Raw genomic sequence first — 15,473 nt, 5'->3', positions numbered from 1 at the left:
CAACGGTATCTCTAGTTCACCCATCTTGTCTGCCAGGCTCCTGGCATTGGTGAACATGCCACGTAGTTTAGACTGGTCATATATTATCTTCTTATTGGGTGTTCTGAGATTGCAACTAGGACTTGCTACTATGTTATACTTACCTCATCTGTGCAGTTGGATTTGCACAGAGCAGCCCATATCCTCCTCTTCTTGGGTCCCTCTTTTCTGATCCTGGCCCCTCCCTCCTATCGAGTGCCCCCATAGCTAGCAGCTTCCTATGGGGGCACTGGAGCCGAATCACAGCTCCGTGTGTCCATTCAGACATGGAGCCCTGACCTGGCCCCACCCCCCTCTCTCCCCTAATTAGCTTACTGACTTTGATAGCCGCAGGAGCCATTGGCACTGCTGCTGTGTCTCAGCCTATCAGGAGGAGTGTCCCGGACGGCTTCGACATTCTTGGACATCGGTGGAGAGAGATGGGGCTCAGGTAAGTAATGAGGAATGCATTAAGATAAAAAGCCTTCAGCCTTTACAACTCCTAAAGTAAAGACTTTGAGGTGTGCTGGTACCTACCAATATTTGGAGTATACCACCCTAGGAAGCTGGGCTAGATCAGAGTTGTGTTTGACTGTACTGTCAAAATCGAGGGTGTCTCACTAAACGATGTCCTCTTGACAGGTTCAGACCTCAATAACAAACTTCTAGGGGCTCTCCTACACTTTCACAGAGACTCTGTTGCTTTCATATCTGACATCCAATAGATGTTGGTCAGAGAGAATGACAGAAAGTTCATGTGATTTCTTTGATTTAGAGATAATGACCCCTCCAAAAACATAATTGAGTACCGCATTAAGGGGTACACATCTTTGGCAACAGCCCTTCTCCTGCAGTTGCTATCTACAGACTCAGACGTTCTGCTCAGGTGGGAGAGCCTGAGCATGGCTCAGATGTCAGACAATTCATAGAAAGGGACTTATACGTAGATGACTGTTTAAAATCTCTACCTTCCAAAGAGTCTGCAATTAGTCTCCTAAAAAGAATACAGCAAATGCTAGCCTGCTCCAACCTCAGGCTTCACAAGATTGCTTCCAACATTATAGAAGTAATGGAAGCTTTCCCTTCCCAAGACCACTCTAATGATCTAAGATTCTTAGACTTAGGCACAGACTCTCTACCTGTACAATGCAGTGCCCCACTGCCCCTTGATAAAAAAAACTCTTGGGTAGAATGGATACATTCCCTCCAGCTTTATCTAATCTGCATTTTTCACGTTCATATGCTCCTGTACCCTCTACAGATGTACAAAGCCAAAAACTTTGCATATTATCTGATGCTTCTGTCAAAGCAATAGCTGCTGTTGCCTACTTAAAAACTGTAGATGTTACAGCACACCACATAGGAATTGCCATGGGCAAAGAAAAACTGTCTCCACACCCTGAGCACACCATCCCTAGATTAGACTAGAAATCTGTGCTACAGTATTAGCTGTTGAGCTAGCCAAACTTATTGCATCAGAAATGGCCACTGACCTTAAAGATTCCAATTTCTACACTGACAGCAAGGTGGTGCTAGGCTAAATCTATAATGAGACTAGATGATTCTATGTTTATGTCAACAACAGAGTGCTAAGGATTAGGAGATCTACCTGTCCAACACAATAACACTATGTGACTCCTGACCATAACCCTGCAGACCATGCTACAAGAGCTGTCACAGCATGTCATCTTAAGGACACAACGTGGTTTTTGGAACCTGCATTCTTGTACAGCACAGAAAAGAGTAATCCTGATACCTTTCTTGTATCATGTTACACACGCCCCCATGGCGTTCCCTCTTTTAGTGTCCTCTTATGCACCGATGCTTGCTTGCCGCCTACCAACCTTTTTCATATACTCTTCAATTTGCTACAGCACACATGTACATGTCTTTATTAATTATTTTTTGTATTCTTACTAAATTGTTTGTTTTTATCACAATAGTCAGTCATATTAAGCTCCAGAAGAAGCGCGTTAAGAGACGCGAAACATGTCGCGCACAAAACATGATTTCACCACTCAACCTTCATTGATGTTCCACTAATTTTGGATTATTGTTTAATGATTATGTGGTAGCTTCCACCAATCTCAGAATATTTACAGTATATGCAAGTGGTAACATTGAGAAAGAATTGATGTGGATGTTCTGATGATTTTCTTTTATATACTGACTATTGTGTATGTTTTTGTAATATATTTTTTGAAAATAAAATGATTTTTTAACTTATAATTGTCACAATTCATGCCTAAAAAGTCCATAGCCCATTTTTGTCCTTTTTCTTTCAAAGAGTAATCCTGATAGTGACACAATTGAGCTAGTAGATCCAGCCTCAAATGTTGAAATCCGACGTGAGATCTCAACACTTAAGACTTAAGACTAACTTCTGACAGTCAGCTTAAATTCCACAAATTTGACAGATTCTCAACCTGGAAGTCACTTGTTGGAGCTATTACTTACCTCATTCATATAGCTCATTCCTTTAAACGTGCGACCCATGCAAGTGATGATGACTGCAAAGGATGGCACCACTATCAATGGATTAGTTCAGCAGAACTCCAGCAGCTTCAAGACTTTATCATCCACACTGTGCAATATGAAACTTATACCAGGGAGATCTTAAACCAATCAATTCCCACTGACAGTGCTCTGCTCTTCTCAAGAAATCAAACTTAGGACCAGATGAGAAAAAACCCTAATAATTCTTGGCCATCATCACATTGCTTCCTTGATTGTGCTATACCAATACTTCCAAGTCAAACATTAAAGACGACTATTTACAGAAGGGGCTTTACGAGCTGTTGGCTTGTGGATAGTTGGAGCTAAAAGATATGTGAGGGGTGTAATGTAGTACAAACGCACAAGGTGGCCAATCTTCTACCATTCCAGACCGTCCTTTCACCAATCTTGGCCTTGATGTCTTTGGCCCATGGGAGGCCCCTTCAGACAGAGGCACTCATTTTTTTGGGGCAGTCAAAGAACTGAATATTTCTTCAAACATTGACACCAAAGGAATGGAGAGGTATCTTAGTGATCGGGGCTGTACATGGACTTTTAACCCACCTCACTCATCACACATGGGAGGAGCCTGGGAAAGCATGATCGGCATAGCTCGTAGAATACTTGATTCTATCTTTCTTCAATTACGAACTGCAAGTCTGACATCTGATCAGTGTCTGATCTGGTCTTACTGTTCTCTTCTAAGGACCCAAATAGTGGTATCCATTGATACCAGGCGGGTAGTGTTAATTGTGGCGTTTTGCCTGCAATATCAGATTTGCAGATTTACCACAGGATGGACCCAGTGGTAAATTTACTGTTTTTGCAGAAACTAGAAACTGTTCACCTTTAACAAAAGTTCCCATCATTCTTCAGTCTAAAGAAGAGAAACAGGGGCATCCTGGGAACTCAGACTCCATCTTAGAGACTGAAAGAAGGCATCAGCTATCAGAGCACATGTTGGACTAAAACTTGCATCCCCTAAATGCAGCATCACTGGTGAGAATTCCTAATCGCTATCTACAGCCTAACTTATTCATTGTATTTCTGTAAACTTCATATACTAATTATATGTATCTGTATTTGTTCTGTCTCAATAGTTTCATCCACCCTGTTTTAGCTTCAAAATTATACTCAGTCTTGCTTATTGCAGAATAGGAGGGTTTAGCTGCATGTCCAGCTGCAGACAGAGAAACATGTAGAGGGGACAGAACACCTTCCTATCTGTACTCGTGCCTTAGCAGGCAAAATGCTGTATAAATAATTGGTTTATTCAAGCATCCAGGGATAAAGATAATGATGAATAACAGGTCATCTCCCACACTCCAAGGCTGGCCATATATGGTAGAATTTTGAAGAATTTTCTTTTAAAAATCTTATCTAAGAATTTTTGTTCAAATTTCGCACCATTACTGGGCTGCAGCGTGACTGATTTTCATGCGGCCATCGAAGTTGAGTGATTGGGCATGTTGGAAATTTTTGGAAAAACTAACACTCAATAGGAGAATCGTGCAAGAAATAAAATCCAAAAATAAATAAGCATGAGTGCAAGAAAAGAAAATTCCCAGAAAGAAAAGAAGATTCCCAGCCACAAAAAATTATTTTTTGTAGCAACAACGGGAGGTGAAATTGAAGGCTTGCTTGGTCGAATTTGGAAATCCAAAATGCACAAAATTTCAGATTTTCAAAAGAAAATTTGTTTGGAATTCAACCCATGCATGGCCTGCATAAGACATGCTGGTAGGTTAAGTGGCTCTGGTCCAAGTTGACCCTAGTATGTGTAAGTATGAATGTGAGTTAATGACCTTAGATTGTAACCTCCTTGAGGGCAGGGACTGATTTGAATGTATAATAAATATGTAAAGCACTGCGTAAATTAACGGCACTATATAAGTACCTATAATGAATAAATAAAAATTGCATTCTTTAAGCAAGTGGTCCACACAGGTACTTTCCATTCACCATGTGCAGGGATCGTCAACTCTGGCAACATCCAGTTTTCCTTCCGGAACCAGTCAGACAGTCTCAGCGCATTGTCAAGCTAACCAACTCTCTTCAGACACTTCTGAATTGGAAGATACAGATGAGAATGACCCATATTCAGATTTTGATTTTGAGCTTGTACCTCTCTCTGTAAGACTATCAAAAGGTCCTTAAAATAGAAGTAGTTCAAGCACCTCCAAAAGGAGCATTGCAATTTTCTTATGGTGATTAAAATATATAATTTTAGAAGAATGGGGCAAAATCAAGCAAAAAGAAAAAAACATTTTCACAGTAGAATGTCAAAATTCAGTGTGCTTGAGTACTCATCCCACCCCCATCCAAAAAAAGCATAATGTTTCAGAAGGAAGTTTCATAGCGGTAACAGTTGGTCAGTGGTAAGGTTGCCACCTGTCCGGGAATCACCCAGACAGTTTGGGTTTGGAATCATGTGTCCGGGTTCCAAACTGCCTGAAACCCAAACACATTATTCAGACTGTTCTATGGCTTCCCAGCAGGCTTGCTGGCTGCAGTTGTCTGTGTTGAGAGTGTCTGTTAGCCCTTGTACACACGGTCGGAGAATCCGTCAGAATGTGTCCTATCGGACCGTGTTGTCGGATAATCCGACTGTGTGTGGTATGCATCGGACTGATTCAGTCGGAATATCCGTCGGACCCAATTTTCCAACTTGTTGGAAATATTTCCCGACCAACTGGGCCGATCGGACATACTCCGATTATGTGTAGTGAATTTTGATCAAACCAAGTGCCACGCATGCTCAGATCAAATTCCTACATCAAAGCTATTGGCTACTAGCCTGAATGTAGTCCCATCGTAACGAAATTACGTCATCACGTTCTGAAAGATCGGATTTTTCAACAACTTTGTTCGACCGTGTGTATGCAACAGTTTCGGACAAGATCCGACAGACAAAATCCGACGGGCAAAATCCGACGGATTTGGTTGTCGAAATCTCTGACCGTGTGTACAGGGGCTAACACTCTTTCACACTGCCCAAAGCCAGCACTAACAATCCCCCCCCCCCTTTCTTGGCACACAGACAGGGGTGGAGATAGGGCTCCTCTTCTTTCCACTCCCACCCCTCTGTGTCTGCCCACCCACACTCCAATACCTGGCACTGTGCCTCAGAAAAGGAAAGTGGGGCCGGAAATTTGAAGTCCAGCAGCCTCAGATACATCTGGATGAGAGGTGCCAAGGGGTGGGTGAGCTCACCATCCATCCCTGTCTGTGACTGATGTCTCCCCCTCTCCCCGTTCTCTCTCCTGCCTTTGAGTGAGTACACTAAGGAAAATCAGGGTTCTCAGAGTACCCCTTAAATCAGAGTTCCCCTTTACACCAGAAGCCACAGTGTTCCCCGTTACATTAGAGTCCTCTCCGTGCATCAGAGTTCCCAGTGTTCCCTGAGCATCCCTTATCTCAGAATCCCTCGAGTTCTCCCTTACATCAGAGTCTGCAGAGTCTCCCCTTACAGTGTAGGGGAACTCTGCAGGTTCAGACGTAAAAGGGGAACTCTGCGGGATCAGGCGTAAAAGGGGACTCTTGTGATTAACTTCATATGATTAGAAATGTTATTTAATTGCAAAATATACAGTATGTATAGATTATACTATAAAAAAAAATTGCTGTGCGCTGCTAAAGGGTTCGGGTTTGACTTGAAGAAAAAGGTGGCAACCCTAGTCAGTGGCTTTATGTAGACGATCAACTAAAACATTTAAAGAATTGAAAAAGGTGCTGTAACTCATATTTGCAGCATGGCCAATACATAGCCCCATCCCAAATATCATAACGATTTGAAAACCAGATTGTCTCCTCTAGGAAAAGGACTCTTAAGTGGGCTGAGAGGCCATAAAAATGAACCAAATATAATAAAACATATGATTTTTAATAATGATACTTAAAGTGATAACAGCACATACATAATTGACATAGACAGTACTATACAAAATTCATATATTCACAAAAGATGTCAAAAGAAGACACAATTGACAATGGTTGTTCCTGCTCTCATGCATTTCACCTAAACCCCACTGTATTTCAACACATTACAGTGGACATAGGAAAAAACAACGCGTTTCGAGATCTTGTATAAATTCTCTTTATCAGGGGTGTATGTAATTCACATGAGACAATAATCAGAAATTGTATATCTAAGATTAGAACAAAATCAAATTGAATGTAGTATATTAACATATCAGTCATCTAATGACAATTAATATAGGCTATTATCCATAAGTGAAAAGGGAAAAAAGAAAAAAGAAATACTGACCAATACAATGTCCAGATTGTATATCCCAGACACAAAAGGTATGTATGACACAGGCAAGGACAGGGGAACCCTCTCTCTGGTCTCAAGATGATGAGGTGAGTCAATGGGACCAACAACTGCAAATTTGTGCAGTGCACAGAGCAAAACTCCACAAAGGACACCAAAAAATAACCCAAAAGGGATGCGGAGTCACTAGAGAAAAAAACAAAAAAAAACCCACTATTATCGATAAATAGAGATCAATATCCATATTCGTTGACATAAAAATTATATTTTATACAAAGTGACCGAGGGAAAGGTGAAGCCAGCCGTTACCCTACAGAGTGGATTTATTATCAGAAATCGCATCCAAGGTAGGACCAGCAAATGCTGAACCCACTGCATAGGGACATGTGAAAGACCAGGCAGCTGAATAATTGTATATATAAAAAAAAACATTTAGAGTAAAGGTCTGTTAATGTATTATGAGTTGTGGACTAAAATGATTTCACTAAAGCTTTTGCATTGCATTTCCCAGCATGCCGGGCACCGTCTCTGTGGATCCCCTCCTTCGTGTGGCTGTGGCAGGTGGCACTCATGGCAACGAGATGTCAGGTGTCTTCCTTGTGAAACACTGGCTCAAGGATTCTTCACAGCTAGAAAGGGACACGTTCAGTGCCGTACCTCTTCTGTCCAATCCAAAGGCATCTGAGAAAGGAGTGCGCTATTTTGAAAAAGACTTGAATCGATGCTTCACTTTGGATATCTTATCGTAAGTTATAGTTGTCATTTATATAGATCTATATGAAAGCAATGGGAGGCTGCCAGATCCCACAGCTAATCGCGGCACAATTATGACACTTTTGCATTCCATGTAACTTCTCTGTTTTGTGTATAATGTGTCTTAACCACTTCAGCCCCGAGCCTCTTTTTTACACTTGTTGTTTACAAGTTAAAATAATTTTTTATTTTTTTTTTGCTAGAAAATTACTTAAAACCCCCAAACATTATATATATATATATTTTTTCTAACACCCTAGAGAATAAAATGGCGTTAATAATTTCTGTCACACTGTATTGGCGCAGCGGTCTTACAAGCACACTTTGTTTGGAAAAAATACACTTTTTTAAATTAAAGAATAAGTCAACATTTAAGTTAGCCCATTTTTTTTAGATTGTGAAAGATAATGTTACACTGAGTAAATTGATTCCCAACATGCCACTCTTCAAAATTGCGCCCGCTCGTGCAATGGCAACAAACTTTTACGCTTAAAAATCTCCATAGGCGATGTTTAAAAATGGTAATGGTAAAAGGTCTAGGGCTAGAATTATTGCTCTCGCTCTAACGATCACGGCAATACCTCACGTGTGGTTTTAACACTGTTTTCATATGCAGGTGCTACTCAGGTATGCGTCAGGACGGGGTACTTTAAAAAAATATATATATTTTCTTATTTATTTTACTTTGAATTTTTTTATTTTGTCACTGTCTTTTTCAAAAAAAAAAAAAATTGGGTCACTTTTATTCCTATTACAAGGAATGCAAACATTCCTTGTTATAGAAAAAAGCATGGCAGGAGTCAAAAAGACCTCAGATCACATACTTACACTAAAATGCAATAAAAATAAATAAATAAAATGTCATTTGAAAAAATAAAATAAAAATTCTCCTTTTAAGAGCTATGGGCAGAAGTGACGTTTGACGTCGCTTCCGCCCTCCCATGCTATGGAGCCGAACGTGGGCCAACTTCCCCTCAGTCGGCAACCAGGCATCCATGGGAGAGGACTCGATCGCCTGCGCCACGTGGTGGGAAAGGGGGCCCTCTCCCACTGCCGATAAAAGTGATCTTGCGACGAATCCGCCGCTGAGACCACTTTTATCTTAACCCTTTCATGACTAAGCCTATTTTTGACTTTCACTTTCAAAAAACATAGTGCATGCTCTTCAGGAGCCCGCGCTACACACTTCCCCTGCCAATTTAGACAATGTCCTCATCGTCTGGGAAGGATAGGAAAAACCCAGAAACAAAAACTAGCGCTATCAAAAATGGAGTACCTGAACTTTGGGGTAAGGATGGGGAAAGGGAAAGAACAATAAAATGTTTAAATATTATATGAACATAGTTTAGTGACACAGGATTATCATACACATAGAATACAACCCAAAACCTGTCTACCTAAACCACCCACTCTCCGGCAGCTTGATAGATGTTCTCTTGGTGAATCCTAAAAGGGAAAAGAAAAAGAAAAACACACAAACAACAAGTTGCACACAAACTTATTAGAATGCAGGGCTTCATCCCAGTCTCAATGGCATAGTTGCCAACATTGTAAAAAAAAAATCGGGACACCTTTTTGGCAGTAGGCGGAGTTGTGTTATAATTAGGGGGTGGGGCATGCGGTTATAGGTGCGGCATAGGAAAAGGTGAAAATGTGGCAAAATATGGGCGTGGTTTGCATTAAATAGTGGACGTGGCTTACATAAGGCGTGGCTCAAAGGGGTGTGGTTAGTGTCTGAGATTAATGCGGGATGGAGAGGGAAAGGGGGGGAGGGTGGAAGGATGGAGGGACAGCAGCCCCCCAATCCTACACCACAATAGCAATGTGTTTTCCAGAGTTTGACAATCAGCAGATAAAGATACTCCAAATACCTGGTGTTAGCGCTTCATTCATCCCGGCGCCATGATTGTTATGGTGTCAGGATGAATGAAGAGCATTATTTCTATTATTACATTTTAATATGAAATGAAATCATTCAACTCACCATAATGCAGAATCAGTGGGAGCCATGAGCGCATCACTAGCCACGTCGCCAGCCACCAGATGCCATCAGGTGCCCCCGGCAGAGTCCCTCCTTACATCAGGTGCCCCATCAGAGCAGCCTTCCTCACATCTGTGTCCATCAGAGCAGCCTTCCTCACATCTGTGTCCATCAGAGCAGCCTTCCTCACATCTGTGTCCATCAGAGCAGCCTTCCTCACATCTGTGTCCATCAGAGCAGCCTTCCTCACATCTGTGTCCATCAGAGCAGCTTCCTTACATCTGGTGCCCCTCTGACATCCAGACTCTGACTGCGCCCTCTGACATCCAGACTCTGACTGCGCCCTCTGACATCCAGACTCTGACTGCGCCCTCTGACATCCAGACTCTGACTGCGCCCTCTGACATCCAGACTCTGACTGCGCCCTCTGACATCCAGACTCTGACTGCGCCCTCGACATCCAGACTCTGACTGCGCCCCCGACATCCAGACTCACTGGCCCCCGACATCCAGACTCTGACTGGCGCCCCCGACATCCAGACTCACTGGCCCCCGACATCCAGACTCACTGGCCCCCGACATCCAGACTGGCCCCCGACATCCAGACTGGCCCCCGACATCCAGACTGGCCCCCGACATACTGGCCCCCGACATACTGGCCCTCCGACATACTGGCTCCCGACATACCACTGGCCCCCAACATCCACAGACTGGCCCCCGACATCCAGACTGGCCCCCGACATACACAGACTCACTCACTGGCCCCCGATATCCCGTCGTTGCCGCGCAGTGACGTTGAACTGTGGTGCCGCCCACTGCACGTCACACACACACACACACACTGGCAGTGGGGGTTGGCGGCTCCACAGCATCTCTATTGAAGACCAGCTTCTGGTCTTCTTTAAAATGGCGGCTGGCGGAGACATTGACTCCGCCGGACACGGACCTCTAGCGGCTGGCGGCGAAAAATGGGAAATTTGAATTTCCCGGGACAAACCGAATTTTTCCAAAATAAATTCGGGACAAATGTCATAATCCCGGGAATGTCCCGGGAAATTCGGGACCGTTGGCAACTATGCAATGGAGCCTCTCCCCTAAACTTTAAAACCTCTTTTTTTTTTTTTCAACAAGTGAAAACAGTGTTTTTTACACAGACTCATGCCACCTAGTGGCAAGAGTCACTAAGGTGCAGCCTTTCCCTAAAACAGGTTCTATGACCAATAAAGTAATCTTGACATGGCGTTCTGTTTAACTGGCTCTGTCTAACTACCCCATATTTACTGAATTATTTTTTTTCCCTTTCTCTGTTCAGGAAAGTTAGGTAAAGAAGGTAAAATGCTCCTTAAGTTCAAGAAACACAGTTCCGGTAACTTTTCCTCCTACCAATAGAAGCATGGATCTGGCAATGTTAGGTCCTTCCTGGTGTATCCACTGTGGTAATAAAGTAAACGGCACTGTCTTTGTCCGGTCGGAAAATTACAACTTTGTCCCCATAAATGTGCCGATCGTAACTCCAATGCTGTAGACATCCGACAAACCGTTCATACAGCTCAGGTGAAAAGGCCTTCTTGCGAAGTAGCTTTGGTACCTTTAAGTAATTCCAGACATTTTCCTCGTACCATGCCTTGCGGTTCTCCTCAATGACATCCATAATGTCCCTCGGGACATAAGGAAATTCCAGTCCATATTCAGTGGCTACCCTTTTATTAAGGAGCCGCTGCGACCTCGCTAGCCTTGGCAGTGTGTGGGCACTTCCCTCCCCAGGAGGTATGCAGGAGTTTGGGGACCTTTGCACCAGAGCGGCAGAGTCCTTTTGAAGTGTGGACAAATTCACAGGTTTAGGGAGAGTCACATTCACATTCACAGACTGGCCCCCGACATCCAGACTGGCCCCCAACATACACAGACTCACTCACTGGCCCCCGATATCCCATCGTTGCCGCGCGGTGACGTTGAACTGTGGTGCCGCCCACTGCACGTCACACACACACACACACACTGGCAGTGGGGGTTGGTGGCTCCACAGCATCTCTTTTGAAGACCAGCTTCTGGTCTTCTTTAAAATGGCGGCTGGCGGAGACATTGACTCCGCCGGACACGGACCTCTAGCGGCTGGCGGCGAAAAATGGGAAATTTGAATTTCCCGGGACAAACCGAATTTTTCCAAAATAAATTCGGGACAAATGTCATAATCCCGGGAATGTCCCGGGAAATTCGGGACCGTTGGCAACTATGCAATGGAGCCTCTCCCCTAAACTTTAAAACCTCTTTTTTTTTTTTCAACAAGTGAAAACAGTGTTATTTACACAGACTCATGCCACCTAGTGGCAAGAGTCACTAAGGTGCAGCCTTTCCCTAAAACAGGTTCTATGACCAATAAAGTAATCTTGACATGGCGTTCTGTTTAACTGGCTCTGTCTAACTACCCCATATTTACTGAATTATTTTTTTTCCCTTTCTCTGTTCAGGAAAGTTAGGTAAAGAAGGTAAAATGCTCCTTAAATTCAAGAAACACAGTTCCGGTAACTTTTCCTCCTACCAATAGAAGCATGGATCTGGCAATGTTAGGTCCTTCCCTGGTGTATCCACTGTGGTAATAAAGTAAACGGCACTGTCTTTGTCCGGTCGGAAAATTACAACTTTGTCCCCATAAATGTGCCGATCGTAACTCCAATGCTGTAGACATCCGACAAACCGTTCATACAGCTCAGGTGAAAAGGCCTTCTTGCGAAGTAGCTTTGGTACCTTTAAGTAATTCCAGACATTGTCCTCGTACCATGCCTTGCGGTTCTCCTCAATGACATCCATAATGTCCCTCGGGACATAAGGAAATTCCAGTCCATATTCAGTGGCTACCCTTTTATTAAGGAGCCGCTGCGACCTCGCTAGCCTTGGCAGTGTGTGGGCACTTCCCTCCCCAGGAGGTATGCAGGAGTTTGGGGACCTTTGCACCAGAGCGGCAGAGTCCTTTTGAAGTGTGGACAAATTCACAGGTTTAGGGAGAGTCACATTCACCGTGATGGGGTTTTCCGCACTTGCCATTTCACCCCCCTTAGTTAGGGATAACCAGCCCGAAACATCTGTACAAGTGGCGGCTACATCATCCCCTTTGGCCCATAACAATTCCTGTAAAAGAATATATAGAAGAGTGCCAAATCAGTAAAAAGTGCATTTATTTTATACAATCTCACTTACATCCATAATTATTATTGTCTTCTGTTTGATAGTCAAATCACTGTTCCCTTTTACTGATGCTGTTACTGGATGAATCCTCCTCCACAGCGTGCTAGGGGAAGCTCCACTGGATAGTGCAGGAATACCTGCACTTGAGAAAGGAGCGTGCATGCCCGAACGAGGCTTGCGCAAGCTCAGAAACGCGTTGTGCTCTCGGGTACCCCCCGGCTGATGTCACACGCTGTCTACGAGCCAGTCTGTGTCTCTGTGCATTACAGAACACAGCGGAGCTTCCCCTAGCGCGCTGTGGAGGAGGATTCATCCAGTAACAGCACCAGCGAAAGGGAACAGTGATTTGACTATCAAACGCAGGACAATAATAATTATGGATGTAAGTGAGACTTTTATTGATTGTATAAAATAAATGCACTTTTTACTGATTTAGCGCTCTTCTATATATTCTTTTATTGGTATCCTATTCATGAGATGACTTCACTCTAAAGAAGCAGCTGCCGCAGGTGATTGTGCACATACATCCCTTATCCTCTAAGGACAGCAAGCAACCTTTCTGGATTTTCAGCAAATTCCAAGTACTGTTTTCTCAGATAACTTATTAAAAAAACATCTTGCTTTGATAAAAACTGTTTTGAATTTATTTTAATGAACAGCTGAACTGAAAAGGACACACCAGTATCTTTTAAAGCGCTAGTATCTTGTGTTGTTTTTTATCATAACAACTCCTGGGACAGTGTCTCAAAAATTTAATCGTCCCCAGTATCTGACAGAGACTCTAACTCTGAGTCCTGGTACTCCTCTGCTGGTAAATAATTCACCAAAGTTTTACTCACAGTCTGACTTTTCCCCCAAAGGAACCTTCTGCCACCGATTGGGTCCAGCCGGACTCGGTAGCGGCCTTCCTTTGCGAATCCGGGAAGATTTTGCACACCCCACTTTTTCCAAAGAAGGCATGGTGGCTTCAGTAAGGGTGGTAGAAGCAGTGTCCATCTGCTCCAAAGTGGTCTCTCCGGCAGTGGCAGTTGTGAAAGTAGCAGCATCTCTCTCAGGGGTGTCAGCAACAACAGGTAACACCGCTGTGGAAGGCCACACTGATGGAGCAAAGATGGCCGACTCCTCGGTCGTCACTCCCCTGGCCCAGTCCACACGGTAGGCCCTTGGTAGCGCGGTTGAATGCTCAACTTTAAAGTATTCCCCACAGGCAGGACAGCGGAAAAATGGCCGGGGGTTCACGAACAGTCCTTCACACTTTCCGTATAGCATCCCCAGGGCCTCAACATCTCCAGATGCGTACAGGATGAACCGCCCTTGAGGGGCCAGGCTAATCCCTGTATCGGTCAAAGTATCTCCCGGGAGTCTCACACCCATCAGACCTTCTCCTGATGGCATACGGGGTCCCATGCTGGGTGGCATTCCCGGAGCTCGGAACATTTTTGTGTAAAAAGTCTTTCCTCCGCATCCAAACAAAGCAACCTGCTTCTACACACTCACGCGGAGCCTCATGCAGGGAAACTAAACAGGCTAGACTCCTCCCACTGGTTCCTTCGGCTGCACAACTCACGGACTTTTTCCAGGCTCCTCCCACGCTTACGCACCAACAGTGGATATCCATAATTTCACAAGATGAAAAAAACCACAGCCCTCTGTCCTATATTCACCACGTTTACAGTTCTTTCGAGGGGTAACGTTAAATCCCAGACTGGTTTGATTGTGCTTACCGTTACCTTCTTCTGCACGATTTGTGTCTAGGGGTTCCCATGGTAGCTGGCCCAGTAAACTCAGAGACTGACGACAGATCCGCATAAAGGGATATTTATTGCAAAAACAGACAACGAACAGTCTCTTAAAATAGGATCAGAGGGCTAGGAAGGAAGTTCAGTTACTCTTAGTGTCAAAGTCAATAATGAAGGACTTGCTTACTTTGACTAAATCCAGAGAATAGCCATTCACAACTGGATGTTCACTCAAGTTGGATAGTCCCTCTCTCCCAAGGTCTAGCAGCCAACAAGGTGCTTTACCCAGGGACAAGTCTCTACCACAGACGTTGTTGTAGAACATACAGGAAACTAACACTTGAAGAACACTTGTGTGATACCTGGATCTTGCAGCCAGCTTGGCGATGCCCACGAGACTGGATTCACTTAGGTACTTCAGCCCTTCCAGGCTCTTGCTAAGAAGCCAACCCGTACGTGGCCGCCTTCTGAAGAGTCCTCCCCTGGATAGCTATGAAGTTACTGGGCCTCTCCAACTACTGGAGACAGCACCGGACCACCTCGGAATCCTTCTTTAGTTTCCTTGCCTCGGGCTAGCCACCCCCGAGACAATAAGTCAGGTGGATCCGCACCCCAGGCCATAGCCTTCCTGGGGGCTGGTCAGGATGACCAGGACCATGGAGTCAGACTGTACTTCTGGACCGTAACCCCGAACCACGTGGCATCCGCATCTTAAGTACCCTCTCTCAAAAAGCACAGCAAGAGTGACACTCCCATTGGGCGGGCTCCGAGAGAGAGTAAACTTAAAGCACCCAACCAGACTGTGGTTCCATGCCTGCCAGAAGAGACAGTGCCCCTTGTGGCCAGGCTGTACATCCTATAGTCCAGTCAGACTGATGCTGAGGTCCAAAATTAGAACAATTGTACCCAAACCAAACTGCAGTTCAGGTGTAACCTTAACTTTCAAAAAACATAGCGCATGCTCTTCAGGAGCTGGCGCTACAATCATATCATCAAAAAATATATAATATGAACAACATAGTAATCAACA

General features: G+C 44.2%; 1 protein-coding gene across 2 annotated transcripts in view; it reads left to right on the top strand.

Moving 5' to 3' along the window:
• Window positions 1–15,473, top strand: part of ACY3 (aminoacylase 3) — a 144,075-nt gene that overhangs the window by 69,683 nt on the left and 58,919 nt on the right. For both annotated transcript variants that reach the window (XM_077454688.1, XM_077454689.1), the window contains exon 2: window positions 7,299–7,532. In XM_077454688.1, coding sequence (XP_077310814.1) covers window positions 7,300–7,532 — 233 coding nt within the window. In that variant the 5' untranslated portion in view covers window position 7,299. The remainder of the gene's footprint in view (window positions 1–7,298; window positions 7,533–15,473) is intronic.

Source organism: Lithobates pipiens, unplaced genomic scaffold, assembly GCF_037356315.1.
Source record: "Lithobates pipiens isolate NorthernLeopardFrog02 unplaced genomic scaffold, aLitPip1_a1.2 Scaffold_25, whole genome shotgun sequence".
In the NCBI taxonomy this organism is placed as follows: Eukaryota; Metazoa; Chordata; class Amphibia; order Anura; family Ranidae; genus Lithobates; species Lithobates pipiens.
The sequence above is the reverse complement of the archived record's forward strand: the minus strand, read 5'-3'. Positions and strand labels throughout refer to the sequence as shown.